General features: G+C 47.7%; 1 protein-coding gene across 1 annotated transcript in view; it reads left to right on the top strand.

The window, feature by feature from the left end:
• The first annotated feature begins 11,864 nt into the window (after positions 1-11,864).
• Positions 11,865-16,043, top strand: part of LOC144684451 (bridge-like lipid transfer protein family member 2) — an 80,664-nt gene continuing 76,485 nt past the window's right edge. Inside the window, exon 1 of the mRNA XM_078548243.1 lies at positions 11,865-11,938. Coding sequence (XP_078404369.1) covers positions 11,877-11,938 — 62 coding nt within the window. The 5' untranslated portion in view covers positions 11,865-11,876. The remainder of the gene's footprint in view (positions 11,939-16,043) is intronic.

Genomic DNA, 16,043 nt, shown 5'->3' with positions numbered 1-16,043 from the left:
AGATTCACAACCCTCAGAGTGAAGAAATTTCTCCTCATCTCAGTCCTAATGGCTGGCCCCTTCATCTAGATTCCCCAGCCAGGGGGGAAACAGCCTCTCAGCATCGACCCTGTCAAACCCATTAAGAATTTTATATGTTTCAATGATTCACCTCTCATCCTTCTGAACAACTCGGGGGAAGAAACAGCAATAAATGAAGTTAAAGAGTGGAATGAAATGTGGGCAATGACATCTGGTCCGTTGTCAGGAAACACTGGGACTGTGCGTGGCACATCTATCAAATGCACAAGCTCCATAAATGTCTCTACTAAGCTCGAATTAAGGTGAAACAGCTGCATGTTGGGGCAAAGTCACGAGAGAGGCTGAGAAGGACAAGCTAGAATCTGTGCTGTTATCGATAGAATGCACAAATGTTTACTTGGCTATTAAAAGGACATTCTTTGTAATCCTACTTGGCCACACACGCTTATTTCAGTGTTTACTGTTCTCTAACAGTATTGTGCAACAGCATCCACTTGGTGACTGTCACACTTCCTGAAATAAGAGAAATTTCCATTTCCTTCCTTACCCCCACCCCCCTCACACACCATAAAACCAAATAAAAGTTACGGTGCAGAAAAAGGCCATTCAGCCCATCATGTCTACACTGGCCAAAAAGAGAAGAAAGAAACTAGCCGCTCATTTTAATCCCATTTTCCAGCACCTGGTCCGTAGCCTTGCAGGTTACAGCACTTCAGATGCAGATCCAGGTACCTTCTAAATGAGTTGAGCATTTCAGCCTCAACCACCAACTTAGACAGTGAATACCAGATGCCCACCACCCTCTGGGTGAAAAAGTTTTTCCTCATGTCCCCTCTAATCCTTCTACCAATCACCTTAAATCTATGCCCCCTGGTAATTGACCCCTCAGCTAGGGGAAACAGGTCTTTCCTGTCTACCCTATCTAGGCCCCTCATAATTTCATACACCTCAATTAGGTCACTTCTTAGCCTCTGTTCTAAGAAAAACAACCTGAGCCTATCCAATCACTCCTCATAGCTGCACATGCCCACACAATTCTCACACACCCCTCAAACCCTCACGCACACACACACGCCCTCACATACACCTCACACATATACACACACATTTACATGCACACATCCTCACACATACCCCATCTCGCGTGGACACACACACCCTCCCACTGACACACATACACCCTCACACACAAACAAGGCACCCTCACAAACACACACGCACACACACACACCCTCACACACACACATTATTACACAGACCTTCACACACACACACACACACACACTGAGGGGGTGCTGCACTGTCAGTGGGTCAGTACTGAAGGAGCGCTGCACTGTCAAAAGGTCAGTATTGAGGGAGTACCACACTGTCAAGTGGGTCAATACTGAGGGGATACTGCACTGTTGGAGGGACAGTACGGCGAGAGTGCTGCACTGTCAGAGGGTCAGTACTGAGGGAGTGCTGCACTGTCAGAGGGTCAGTACTGAGGGAGTGCCACACTGTCGGAGGGTCAGTACTGAGGGAGTGCTGCACTATCAGAAGGTCAGTATTGAGGGAGTGCTGCACTGTCATAGGGTCAGTACTGAAGGAGTACCACGCTGTCGGAGGGTCAGTACTGAGGGTGTGCTGCACTGTTGGAGGGTCAGTACTGAGGGAGCACTGCAGTGTTAATCTGAGGATAGATGTGGCTTTGTAGGTCAGTGTATATAGATTCTGTATATAGGTTTTGCAGACTATGTCCCCAGATTTGGTTTATTTTCACCCTGATCCACATGCACATTGCAACAGGACAGCAGTGGTCAGTTTTCAGGGGCAGGAATCCATGTTCGCAATACTGGCCATGCGATCTAAACTGAGAGGTCAGTGAGGGCCTTTGCTTAAATTCTGATCCAAACCATGGGTCATCAGACAGTGCAGCACTCTCCCTGTACTGACCACCCGACAGTGCACCACTCTCCCCATACTGACCCTCTGACAGTGCAGCACTCTCCCCATACTGACCCTTTGACAGTACGGCACTCTCCCCGTACTGACCCTCTGACAGTGCAGCACTCCCTCAGTACTGACCCTTTGACAGTGCAGCACTCCGTCAGTACTGACCCTCTGACAATGCAGCACTCCCTCAGTACTGACCCTCTGACAATGCAGCACTCCGTCAGTACTGACCCTCTGACAATGCAGCACTCCCTCAGTACTGACCCTCTGACAGTGCAGCACTCCCTCAGTACTGACCCTCTGACAGTGCAGCACTCCCTCAGTACTGACCCTCTGACAGTGCAGCACTCTCCCCATACTGACCCTTTGACAGTACGGCACTCTCCCCGTACTGACCCTCTGACAGTGCAGCACTCCCTCAGTACTGACCCTTTGACAGTGCAGCACTCCGTCAGTACTGACCCTCTGACAATGCAGCACTCCCTCAGTACTGACCCTCTGACAATGCAGCACTCCGTCAGTACTGACCCTCTGACAATGCAGCACTCCCTCAGTACTGACCCTCTGACAGTGCAGCACTCCCTCAGTACTGACCCTCTGACAGTGCAGCACTCCGTCAGTACTGACCCTCTGACAGTGCAGCACTCCCTCAGTACTGACCCTCTGACAGTGCAGCACTCCCTCAGTACTGACCCTCTGACAGTGCAGCACTCCCTCAGTACTGACCCTCCGCAAGCGCTATCGGAGGATCAATACTGAGGAATTGCCGCACTGTAATATTTAAGGAATTACAGAATTGTTATGGTGCAGAAGGAGGCCATTCAGCCTTTCGTATCTGTACCGGCTCTCTGAATGAACAATTCACAGCACCCCGCCTTCTCCCCGTAACCCCCGCCCTCCCCTACACTCTCAGACCGTGCATTCCAGACCCTAACCACTCGCTGTGTGAAAAAAGCTTTTCTCATGTCGCTTTTGCTTCTTTTCCTAATTACTTTAAATCTGTGTCCTCTCGTTCTCAATCCTTTCAAGGGTGGGAACAGTTTCTCACACCTCTATCAAATCTCCTCCCAGCCCTCTTTTCTCTAAGGGAAACAGTCCCAACTTCTCCAACAAAAACAAAAAAATGCTGGAAAAACACAGCAGGTCTGACAGCATCTGTGGAGAGAAAGACAGAGTTATCGTTTCGAGTCCGTATGACTCTTCTTCAGAGCTAAAGGGAAGTGGGAATGTGGTGAAATATATACTGTTTAAGGTGGGGGGGGGGTGGAACAGGTGAAGCTGGATAGAAGCTTCAGCAATAGGTGGAGGCAAAGGAGAGATTGTGAAAGATGTCATGAAGAAATGGTCAAGGGTTGTTAATAGTGGTGGTACTGGCTAAAGGAGGTGCTAATGGTGACATTAAGAGTGGAAAGCAGAATGTGATAATGGCAGGACCAGGGTAAGCACTCTGGAAAGTGACAGATGCCCTAGTGGGGGTGGGGTGGGGGGGAGGGAACGGTGGTGGGAAAAAAGATGGAAAAGGCTAAAAGCTGGGGATAAAACATTGAATAAAAATGGGAATAAATTTTTTAAATAACAATGAAAATAAGTTGGGGGAAATAAAAATGAAGATAGAAAAAAGGGGGATCAAAAATGGGTGGGGATGGAGGAGAGAGTTCATGGTCGGAAGTTGTTGAGCTCAATATTCAGTCCGGAAGGCTGTAAGGTACCTAGTCGGAAGATGAGGTGCTGTTCCTCCGGTTTGCGTTGAGCTTCACTGGAACTATGCAGCAGGCCAAGGACGGACATGTGGGCATGACAGCAGGGTAGTGTGTTGAAATGGCAAGCGACAGGGAGGTCTGGGTCATGCTTGCGGACAGACCGAAGGTGTTCCTCAAAGCGCTCACCCAGTCTGCTTCACTTGCAAAGAGTGTTTGGGCCCTTGGACGAGGAGGAGGGGGGAAGCAAAGGGGCAGGTGTTGCACCTTCTGCAATTGAATGGGAAGGTGCCATGGGAGGGAGATGAGGTGTTGGGGGTGATGGAGTTGTGGACCTGGGTGTCCCGGAGGGAACGGTCCCTACGGAATGCTGATGGGGGTGAAGGGAAGATGTGTTTAGTGGTGGCATCATGCTGGAGTTGGCGGAAATGGCGGAGGATGATCCTTTTAATGCAGAGGCTGGTGAGGTGAAAAGTGAGGACAAGGTGGACCCTATCATGGTTCTGGGAGGGAGTGCAAGGGAGGAAGGTGTGAGGGTAGAGGCACAGGAGATGGGGCGGACACGGTTGAGGACCCTGTCACTTTCCAGAGTGCTTACCCTGGTCCTGCCATTATCACATTCTGCTTTCCACTCTTAATGTCACCTTTATCACCTCCTTTATCCAGTATCACCACTATTAACAACCCTTAGTCCTTATCTTCATGACATCTTTCGCAATCTCTCCTTTGCCCCCGCCTATCGCTGGCCTTCTATCCAGCTTCACCTGCTCCACCCCCCTTAAACAGTATATATTTCACCACATTTCCACTTCCCTTTAGCTCTGAAGAAGAGTCATACAGACTCGAAACGTTAACTCTGTCTTTCTCTCCACAGATGCTGTCAGACCGGCTGAGTTTTTCCAGCATTTTTTGTTTTTGTTTCAGATTTTCAGCATCCGCAGTATTTTGCCTTTATCTAACTTCTCCAATCTGTCTTCATAACTAAAGTTCCTTATCCCTGGAATAATTCTCACGAATCTTTTCTGCACCTTCTCCAATGCCTTCACATCCTTCTTAAAGTGCAGTGCCCAGAACTGGATGCAATACTCCAGCTGAGGCCGAACTAATGGCTTTTACAAATTCAGCATAACCGCCTTGTTCTTGTACTCTATGGCCCTATTAATAAAGGCTAGGATACTGTATGCTTTATTAACTGTTCTCTCCACCTGTCCTGCCACCTGCAATGATTTATGCACAGATACACCCAGGTACCTCTGTTCCTGCACCCCCTTTAGAGTTGTACCTTTATTTTGTAATGTTTCTCCATGTTCTTCCTACCAAAATGAATCACTTCACATTTCTCTGCATTAAACTTCATCTGCCACCTGTCTGCCCATTCATCAATTTGTCCAAGTCCCTTTTAAGTTCTGCACTATTCTCCTCACAGTTCACAATGCTTTCAGGGTTTGTATCATAGGCAAACTTTGAAATTCTGCCCTGTACACCAAAGTCTAGGTCATAAATATATATCAGGGAAAGCAAGGGTCCCAACACTGACTCCTGGGGAACTCCACTGCAAACAATTCTCCAGGCAGAAAAATATCCATTAACTGTAAATAACCTATTTTTATTTTTCTTGGATTGTGGCTTTAAAATTGAACTTTGGCTTTAAAAACTACCATGGCTGCAGTCAAAAGGCATGTTCACTGGAACGGGATGAGGAATATCTACAATGTTGCTATCCTGGAACAGAGTGTGATATAAAAGAGCAGGATGGTGCTGAAAAGAGTCCTGGGCTAAGGGGAACTGCCTGATGACAGCATCTTAATTGGCTCCTGACCAGGTGACCAGGGTTTTGTGTGGTAATGGTGCAGGCAGTACAGCTCCTAGCCTGCAAAGAGGGAAGACCTAAAACCTCTTCCTCCTGTGCTTGTAAGATTCCCGTAATTCTGTCATAGTAGCTAGCTGGCTATTCCTCACATCTCTCTAACCTGCTTTCTCTGAAAACCCCTGTCAAGAGGAAAAGAGGAAAAACCACCAATAGTGACATTGAAAAGCAAGTTTTTCAACCAGTGAACCACAGACATAGAGTGCTGGAAGACCACCTTGTGTCATCAACAACAAACTGCGAGGAATTTGGAAGACGTCAATCAAAATTAACCCATCTAATCCTGTACCCTGGATTGGTGCTATTGAACTGTTTTATCTCACCCTTAAAATCCATATTTTGTGTGTCTTATGTGTGTGTGTGTGTGTGTGTATAGGGGTTTAATAAGGGGTAGAGTTTAAGATATAGAGTTAGATGTTAGCAGTTCATGTTTCTTTCTTTTGCCACTAACTAAAAACAATTTGCTCAATAAACAGTTATTTACTTATTAAGTTTACAAACCTGGTGCTTGTATTCTGTTAACCTAAATTAAACAGCTGGTAGAATTGGGGCAATCTGGTGGTTTGATCAAACTTTTCACATTTGTCTCGGCTCGGGGAGCAGTGGGACTTGATATAACAGCGCACAGTGAGTCATGGCATAACCACTACTCTCTGTTTCCCGTCACTCGGCCAATTCCGTGTGCTACTGTCCCTGTTATCCCATGAGCTATAACTTTGCTCACAAGTCTGTTGTGTGGCACTGTATCAAATGCCTTCTGGAAGTCCATGTACACCACATCAACAGCATTGCCCTCATCAACCTTCTCTGTTACCTCATCAAAAATATCTCCTCCTTTACAATTTTAAACCTATCTAGTGTGTGAATTACCTTATCTTTTATCATGGCCTGGATAGCATCTTCTTCCATCATAAAGACAAATGAAAAGTATTAAATTAGTACCTCAGCTATGCTGTCTGCTCCCATGAGTAAATCCCATTTTTGGTCCCTAATCGGCCCCACTCCTCCTTTTACCATCATTTTACTATTTATATGCCTGTAGAAGACTTTGGGTTTCCCATTTATGCTAGCTGCTAGTCTCTTTTCATACTCCCCCTTTGCTTTTCTAATTTGTCTCTTCACATCTCCTCTGAAACTTCTATATTCAACTTGGTTTTCAATTGTATTTTCTACCTGATACCTATCATAAGCACACTTTTTCTTCTTTATCTTAATTTCTATCTCCTTTGTCATCCAGGGAGCTCTGGATTTGCTTGCCCTACCTTTCTCTTTCAAGAGAGTATATCTTGACTGTGCCCGAATCATCTCTTCTTTGAAGGTAGCCCATTGATTAGCTACTGTTTATCCTGCCAACCTTTGACTCCAATTTATTCGGCCCAGATCTGTTCTTACCCTATTGAAGTTGGCTTTCCCCCTGTTGATGTTTCTTACTCTGGACTGTTCTTTGTCCTTTTCCATTGTCAGCCTAAAACATGATACAATGATCACTGTCCCCTAAATGTTTGCCTAATGATACTTGATCTACTTGGCCCACATCATTTCCTAGAACCAGGTCTAGCAGTCCCTCTTTCCTTGTTGGACTGGGAACGTATTGCTGAAGAAAATTTTCCTGAACCCACTCTAGTAACTCTTGCCCCTCTCTGTCCTTTACACCACTACCATCTCAGTCTATATTTGGATAACTGAAGTTCCCCATTGTAAGAACTCTATAATTTTTGCACCCCTCTGTAACTTCTTTGTATATTTGTTCCTCTACACCCTTCCCACTAATCAGTGGCCTATAAACAACACTGAGCAATGTAGCTGCACCTTTTTTGTTCCTGAGCTCTAGCCAAATAGATTCTGTCCTTGATCCCTCAGGGACATCCTCATTCTCCAGCTCTGCAATGCTCTCCTTAATCAATACTGTCACCCCTCCCCTTTTCTCTCTTTCCTAATTTTCCTGAGCACTTTGTTATCCAGGGATATTTACCACCCAGTCCTGCCCTTCTTTGAGCCAGGTCTCTGTTTTAGCCCCATTATCATATTTCCACATGGCAATCTGCACCCGTAACTCACCAATCTTATTTACCACACTCTGTGCATTCGCATACATGCAGAGCAACCCTGATTTAGATTTTACTTTCTCCTTTTACTCTGACCCCACCTATTAACTTACTATTCCCTATTCTAGTGTTATCTATCTCTCCCATTTCTGTGCACCTTGGTATTCCTCTCTGATATTATCTCCTGGTTCCCACACCCCTGCCACATTAGTTTAAATGTGCCCCAACAGCACTAGCAAAATGCCCACAAGGAACTCTGTCCCAGCTCTGTTCAGGTGCAACCCATCGGCCTGTACAGGTCCTATCTCCCCCAGACCCGGTCCCAATGTCACAAGAATCTGAAGTCCTCCCTCCTGCACCATCTTTCCAGCCATGCATTCATCTGTCTAAGCCTCCTACTGTTGTACTCACTAGCACATGGCATTGGGAGTAATCTGGAGATTACTACTTTTGAGTTCCGGCTTGCTAATTTTCTACCTCCCTTCCTAAATTCAGACTGCAAGATCACATCCCTCTTTCTGCCTATGTCATTCGCACTGATGTGCACCATGACTGCTGGCTGTTCATCCACCCCCTCAGGGTGATCTGCAGCCGCTCAGTGACATACTTGAGCCTGACACCAGGGAGGCAATACACCCTCCTGGATTCACAGCTGCAGCCGCAGAAATGCACATCTATTCCCCTAACTATTGAATCGCCTATCACTATTGCTCTTCCAGACTTCCTTGTACCCACAGCTGAGCCACCTGTGGCTTCATGGACGTGGTTCTGGCTGCACTCCCCAGATGAAGAATCAAGAAGGCTATTAGAATGCTATCCTTTATTATGAGAGGAATTGAACATAAAAGTAAGGATGTTATGCTTCACTTATACAGGGCATTGAAGAGACCACATCTCGAATACTGTGTGCAGTTTTGGTCTCCTTATTTAAGGAAGGACGTAAATGCATTAGGGGCAGTTCAGAGGAGGTTTACTAGATTGATACCTGGAATGAGTGGGTTGTCTTATCAGGATAGATTGGACAGACTGGGCTTGTTTCCACTGGAGTTTAGAAGAGTTAGGGGTGACTTGATTGAAATATACAAGACCCTGAATGGTCTTGACAAGCTGGATGTCGAAAGGATGTCTCCTCTTGTGGGTGAGTCCAGAATGAGGGGGGCATGTTTTAAAATTAGGGTTCGCCCTTATAGGACAGAGATGAGGAGAATTTCTTTCTCTCAGAGGGTTGTGCAACTATAAGACCATAAGACCATAAGACATAGGAGCAGAAATTAGGCCATTCGGCCCATCGAGTCTGCTCCGCCATTCAATCATGGCTGATAAGTTTCTCAACCCCATTCTCCCGCCTTCTCCCCGTACCTTTGATCCCCTTACCAATCAAGAACCTATCTATCTCGGTCTTAAATACACTCAATGGCCTGGCCTCCACAGCCTTCTGTGGCAATGAATTCCATAGATTCACCACTCTCTGGCTAAAGAAGTTTCTCCTCATCTCTGTTCTAAAAGGTCTTCCCTTTACTCTGAGGCTGTGCCCTCGGCTCCTAGTCTCTCCTACTAATGGAAATATCTTCCCCACGTCCAGTCTATCCAGGCCTTTCAGTATTCTGTAAGTTTCAATCAGATCCCCCTCATCCTTCTAAACTCCATCGAGTATAGACCCAGAGTCCTCAAACGTTCCTCATATGTTAAGACTTTCGTTCCTGGGATCGTTCTTGTGAACCTCCTCTGGACCCTCTCCAGGGCCAGAACATCCTTCCTGAGATACGGGGCCCAAAATTGCTCACAATATTCTAAATGTGGTCTGACCAGAGCCTTATAAAGCCTCAGCAGCACATCCCTGCTTTTATATTCTAGTCCTCTCGAAATAAATGCCAACATTGCATTTGCCTTCCTAACTACCGACTCAACCTGCAAGTTAACCTTAAGAGAATCCTGGACTAGGACTCCCAAGTCCCTTTTGCACTCCAGATTTCTGAATTCTCTCCCCATTTAGAAAATAGTCTAAGCCTCTATTCTTTCTACCAAAGTGCATGACCTCACACTTGCCCACATTGTATTCCATCTGCCACTTCTTTGCCCATTCTCCTAACCTGTCCAAATTCTTCTGCAGCCTCCCCGCCTCCTCAATACTACCTGTCCCTCCACCTATCTTTCTATCGTTTGCAAACTTAGCCAGGGTGCCTTCAGTTCCTTCATCTATATCATTAATGTATAAAGAGAAAAGTTGTGGTCCCAACGCTGACCCCTGCGGAACTCCACTAGTCACCGGCCGCCATCCTGAGAAGGACCCCCTTATCCCCACATCTTTGCCTCCTGCCAGACAGCTAATCTTCTATCCATGCTAGTACCTTGCCTCTAACACCATGGGCTCTCATCTTACTGAGCAGCCACCTGTGCGGCACCTTGGCAAAGGCCTTCTGGAAGTCCAAGTAGATAACATCCATTGGCTCCCCTTTGTCTAACCTACTTGTTACCTCCTCAAAGAATTCTAACAGATTTGTCAGGCATGACCTCCCCTTGATGAAACCATACTGACTTTGCCCTATTTTACCATGCACTTCCAAGTATTCTGAAATCTCATCCTTAATAATGCACTCTAAAATCTTACCAACGACCAAGGTCAGGCTAATCAGCCTGTAATCTCCCGTCTTTTGCCTCAATCCCTTCTTAAACAGGGGGGTTACATTAGTGATTTTCCAGTCCTCTGGGACCCTCCCTGACTCCAGTGATTCCTGAAAGATCACCACTAACGCCTCCACAATCTCTTCAACTATCTCCTTCAGAACTCTGGGGTGTAATCCATCTGGTCCAGGTGATTTATCCGCCTTCAGACCTTTCAGTTTTCTTAGCACCTTCTCCTTGGTTATGGCCACCATACTCACCTCTGCCCCCCGACTCTCTTGAACTTTGGGGATGTTATTCGTGTCTTCCACCGTAAAGACTGATACAAAGTACCTATTCAGTTCCTCCGCCATTTCTTTGTTCCCCACTACTACTTCTCTAGTGTCATTTTCCAGTGGCTCAATGTCCACTTTTGCCTCTCTCTTACCCTTTATATATCTAAAAAAACTCTTGCAATCTTCTTTTATATTACTGGCTAGTTTACCCTCATATTTAATCTTCTCCCTCCTTATTTCTTTTTTAGTTGACCTCTGTTGGTCTTTGTAGGCTTCCCAATCCCCTGGTTTCCCACTGCTCTTTGCCGCATTGTATGCTTTCTCTTTAGCTTTTATGCTGTCCCTGATTTCCCTTGTCAGCCATGGTTGCCTCATCCTCCCTTTAGTATGCTTCTTCTTCCTAGGGATGAATTTTTGCTGTGTCTCCCAAATTACTCCCAGAAACGCCTGCCATTGCTGTTCTTTGGAACTCTCTGCTTCAAAAGGTAGTGGAGGCGGGCTCATTGAATATTTTTCAGGCAGAGGTAGATAGAATCTTGTTAGGCAAGGGAATCAAAGCTTATCGGGGGTAAATGGGAATGTGGAATTTGACACACAAACAGATCAGCCATGGTCTTATCGAATGGTGGAGCAGGCTTGAGGGGCTGAATGGCCTACTTCTGCTCTTATTTTGTATGTTCGTATGAACTATCACTCTCATTGGCATTCAAAACTGCATATTGGTTGGAGAGTGGGGTGCACTCAGGGCACTTTCGCTCTATCCGCCTCTTTCTTTTTGACTGTCTGGTGGTCACCCATTCCCTCTCTCCCTGCATACACTTCAGCTGCAGGGTGACCACATCTGTAAACGTGATATCCACGTAACTCTCAACCTCTCGGACGTGCCGCAGTGACACCAGCTCCTGCTCAACTTCAAGGACATTAGTGAAGCTGGATTTTTACCGGATGGACTGAATGGAGTATCATGAGAGAAATAAGAATATTGCAAAATAACAAACAGAAAATGCTGGAACGGTTCAGCGGGTTTAACAGAGTTAACATTTCACAATCAGATCTTTGACCATTTAGTCAGTGCTTGAAACATTAACTCTGTTCCTGTGCCTTTGCTGCTGAATATTTTCAGCATTTTCTGTTTATATCTCAGATTCCCAGCAATTTGCTTTTCTTACAATACAGAGAAATTAAAAATTGCATCCCAAGCCTAAATCCTGATTGTCCAGCATTAACTCCGGGATATCTCTTTAGTCGGCCAGCTCTGGATGCCTGTGCTGGTTTGAACTCCGTGCCTACTTTCCGTCGGCCAACCGTTTCCGGTTACCCCCCCCCCCACACCCCACACCCGTTTCCGGCGGCTGCGCAGTAATCATATCCGGCGCCCTGTGACCCCTTGACCTGTGACCTCCCGGCCTGGAACATGGCGCTGATGTTGGCCGTGATCCTGTTGGCGGCGACGCTGGGCCTGGTGCTGCTGGGCCGGTGAGTCCCTGAGAGGAGAGGAGGGGCAATTTGCATAAATTATAATAAAGTTAGACGGGAAGGTCCTGAGGCTAACTCCCCTCCCCCCTCTCCCCCTCCCCCTCTCCCCCCTCTCCCTTCCCCTCCCCCTCCCTTCCCCTCCCCCCTCCCCCCCTCTCTCCCCCCTCCCCCCTCCCCCTCTCTCCCCCTCCCCCCTCCCCCCTCTCTCCCCCCTCCCCCTCCCCCTCCCCCTCCCCCCTCCCTCTCTCCCCCCTCCCCCCCTCCCTCTCTCCCCCCTCCCCCCTCCCCCTCCCCCTCTCCTCCTCCCCCTCTCCTCCTCCCCCTCTCCTCCTCCCCCTCTCCTCCTCCCCCTCTCCCCCTCCTCTCCCTCCGCCCCCTCCCCCCTCCCCCCCCTTACCCCACTCAGTGCCCCCTGTGAGAGGCCCAGAGTCTAGGATTCCCCCAGGGTTAGATACAGAGGAAAGGTCCCTCTACGCTGCCCCTAACGTTCTTGGCTGTAAAGCGCTTTGGGATGTGACAGTTACTATATACATGCAGTTTCTTTCATTGCCAGGTGCAGGCATGATGGGCTGAATGGTCTCCCGGCTGCTCTGTCGGTCCTTTTGCGGCCGCCAAAAGCAAAAGATGCAAGGGTGGGCCCTGCCGACGTCCCCCCACCTCCAGCTGCACCCTGTCACCCCTTTAACACCCTCCCTCGCCCCCCCCTCTCAGCATCCCCCATTCATCCCCCCTCACACCTGCCTCCTTTCATCCCCTTTCACCCCTGCCCCCTTTCATCCACCGCATCCCCCATCAAGTATCTCCTCAGCATCAGCACCTGCCTGACCTCTCTGGCAGCTCACGTGTTTTCAGATGAAAGTGCAACAGACTCTTTACATCAGCAGGTTGCACTGCTCCAATAAGAGGTGCTATCTCCTGACACTGCCACAAAATCGCTCCACTCTTCTCCCCGCTTCATCTCCATGTCACTCTTGCTGAAAGTCCTCCCCCACATTGTATCAGCCCTCGGGGACCACTGCAGCTTGGTCCGCTGCGGGACGAGTGTTGGGTTTGGAGGGTCCTGCCATGTTTAAACCCTGCCTTTCTCCCTCCCACGGTGTAACATGTACTCGTCACCTGAGCAACAAGCTTGAAACATTAATTGGTGTTTCAAATCCTGGGTTCCAGCAACACCTCCATTGTAAAATTCTCATCCTTGTTTTCAAATCCTTCCATGCCCTTGCCCCTCTCTATCTCTGTAATCTCGTCCAGCCCTACAGCCCACTGAGATCTCTGTGCTCCTCCAATTGTTGAGCAGCCCCTGATTTTCACCTCTCCACTACTAGCAGCTGTACCTTCAGCTGCCTGGGCCCTAAGCTTTGGAATTCCCTCCCTAAACCTCTCTGTTCCCTCTCCTCCTTTAAGATGTTCCTTTAAGCCTACCTCTTCATTAAACGTTTGGGTAACTCTCCTAAATCTCCTTTACGTGGTTTATGTTTTTTGATAATGCTCATGTGGGATGCATTGGAATGTCTTAGTATATTCAAGGCGCTATATAAATGCAAGTTGAGAGAGTTTGCATAGGAAACGCAGTATGGCCAGGGACGAGGGAGAGTTTACAGCACGGGGTGTTTGTAGTTTGTTGATAGTCCCAGCAGACAGACTGTGATGCTAACACTGTCTACAAATAGGGCGATTAACAGCTGCTTTCTAATCAGACTGGATCACAGCCTCACAATCTGCTCTCCTCGAGGTCTGATCAACTCCTCAACAAAATGTTTACATGAATCTCTTGATTAATGACCTTGCTTCTGTGTCACCTTCCGCTGGTACACTTTGTACTAAGTTTGATTGCGCGGTCAGCGCTGAGCGAGAAGAGCTGCAAGGCTTCGAGTGGCTCCTGGATCAGGCAAAGGGAGTAATCAGCCTGGGTCTCCTTACACTGAGCCCTTGAGACCAGTCTTCCTGCGGTATTGATCAGCACGCAGGTCCTGAGTGCTGGCAGCCTGTTTGACCATGGGAGGATCGTAGCCCATTGGCCCACCAATCTGTTGTCACACCTGTGGGAGCAACTGGCTCAACAAAATCTGGGGATTGAACCTGTGGAGAAAGAAAGAGTTGCATTTCTATAGCGCCTAACACAGCCTCAGGACATCCCAAAGTGCTTCACAGCCAATGAAGTACTTCTGAAGTGTGGTCACTGTTGTAATGCGGGAAACAGAGTAGCCAATTGTGCACAGCAAGATCCCAAGAACATCACTCTGATAATGAACAGAGAATCTGTCTTTTTGTGACAAAAACAGAAAATGCTGGAAAAACTCAGCAGGTCCAGGCCTGCTGAGTTCTTCCAGCATTTTCTGTTTTTATTTCAGATTTCCAGCATCTACAGTATTTTGCTTTTAGCTTCAGTCTTTTTGTGATGTTGGTTCAGGGATAAATATTACCCCCCTGGAGACCGGGGAGAATTCACCTACCCTTCTTCCAAGTGAGCAGTCAGAACCTTCACATCCACCTGATGAAGCAGTGTGGCCTCCGTTTAACCATGTCCCATGGTATAAGACTGACATGTAAACCTGAGATTATGGTGCTCAGTTCTCTGGAGTGGGACTCGAACCCACAGCCTTCTGACTCAGGCGAGAGAGAAAGTGTTACTCTCTGAGCGAGGAGATGTGCTTCAGGATTGTTGTGGATGGTGTGATGACAATTGATCCATTAGGGATTCACTCTGATATTGCTATTCTATCCTTTTGAATACCTTCCACCCCCAGTGACAGACCTGTCCCACCAGTACTGTACCCCAGTGTTACACAGTGACAGGCCATTCCCCATCAGTACTGTACCCCAGTGTTATACAGTGACTAACCTGTCCCCACCAGTACTGTACGCCAGTGTTATACAGTGACAGACCTGTCCCCACCAGTACCGTACCCCAGTGTTATACAGTGACAGACTTGTCCCCACCAGTACTGTACCGCAGTGTTATACAGTGACAGACCTGTCCCAACGGGTACTGTACCCCAGTGTTATACAGTGACAGACCTGTCCCCACCAGTACTGTACCCCAGTGTTATACAGTGACAGACCTGTCCCCACTAGTACTGTACCCCAGTGTTATACAGTGACAGACCTGTCCCCACTAGTACTGTACCCCAGTGTTATACAGTGACTGACCTGTCCCCACCAGTACTGTACCCCAGTGTTATACAGTGACAGACCTGTCCCCACCAGTACTGTACCCCAGTGTTATACAGTGACAGACCTGTCTCTACCAGTACCGTACCCCAGTGTTATACAGTGACAGACCTGTCCCCACCAGTACTGTACCCCAGTGTTATACAGTGACAGACCTGTCCCCACCAGTACTGTACCCCAGTGTTATACAGTGACAGACCTGTCCCCACTAGTACTGTACCCCAGTGTTATACAGTGACAGACCCATCCCCACCAGTACTGTATCCCAGTGTTATACAGTGACAGATCTGTCCCCAACCGGTACTGTATCCCAGTATTATACAGTGACAGACCTGTCCCCACCAGTACTGTATCCCAGTATTATACAGTGACAGACCTGTCCCCACCAGTACTGTATCCCAGTGTTATACAGTGACAGATCTGTCCCCACCAGTACTGTATCCCAGTATTATACAGTGACAGACCTGTCCCCACCAGTACTGTATCCTAGTATTATACAGTGACAGATCTGTCCCCACCAGTACTGTACCCCAGTGTTATACAGTGACAGACCTGTCCCCATCAGTACTGTACCCCAGGGTTATACAGTGACAGACCTGTCCCCACCAGTACTGTACCCCAGTGTTATACAGTGACAGACCTGTCCCCACCAGTACTGTACCCCAGTGTTATACAGTGACAGACCTGTCCCCACCAGTCCTGTACCCCAGGGTTATACAGTGACAGACCTGTCCCCACCAGTACTGTATCCCAGTGTTATACAACTACTGCTTTGCTGCAAATTTAATTCAGTTTGACTTTTTTGATGCTGGGCCTATCACTGTTCAGTGGACACAGGCCCTGTATTCATTTCGCCCCAGCTTACACATCCATGAGATCTCAGTGTTGTTGTTGGGATTTGATATTCTAATCTTTCTCTCTCTCTCTCCCCCTT

This window comes from Cetorhinus maximus, chromosome 9, assembly GCF_964194155.1.
Source record: "Cetorhinus maximus chromosome 9, sCetMax3.hap1.1, whole genome shotgun sequence".
In the NCBI taxonomy this organism is placed as follows: Eukaryota; Metazoa; Chordata; class Chondrichthyes; order Lamniformes; family Cetorhinidae; genus Cetorhinus; species Cetorhinus maximus.
This window is presented reverse-complemented; position numbering and strand designations above follow the sequence as displayed.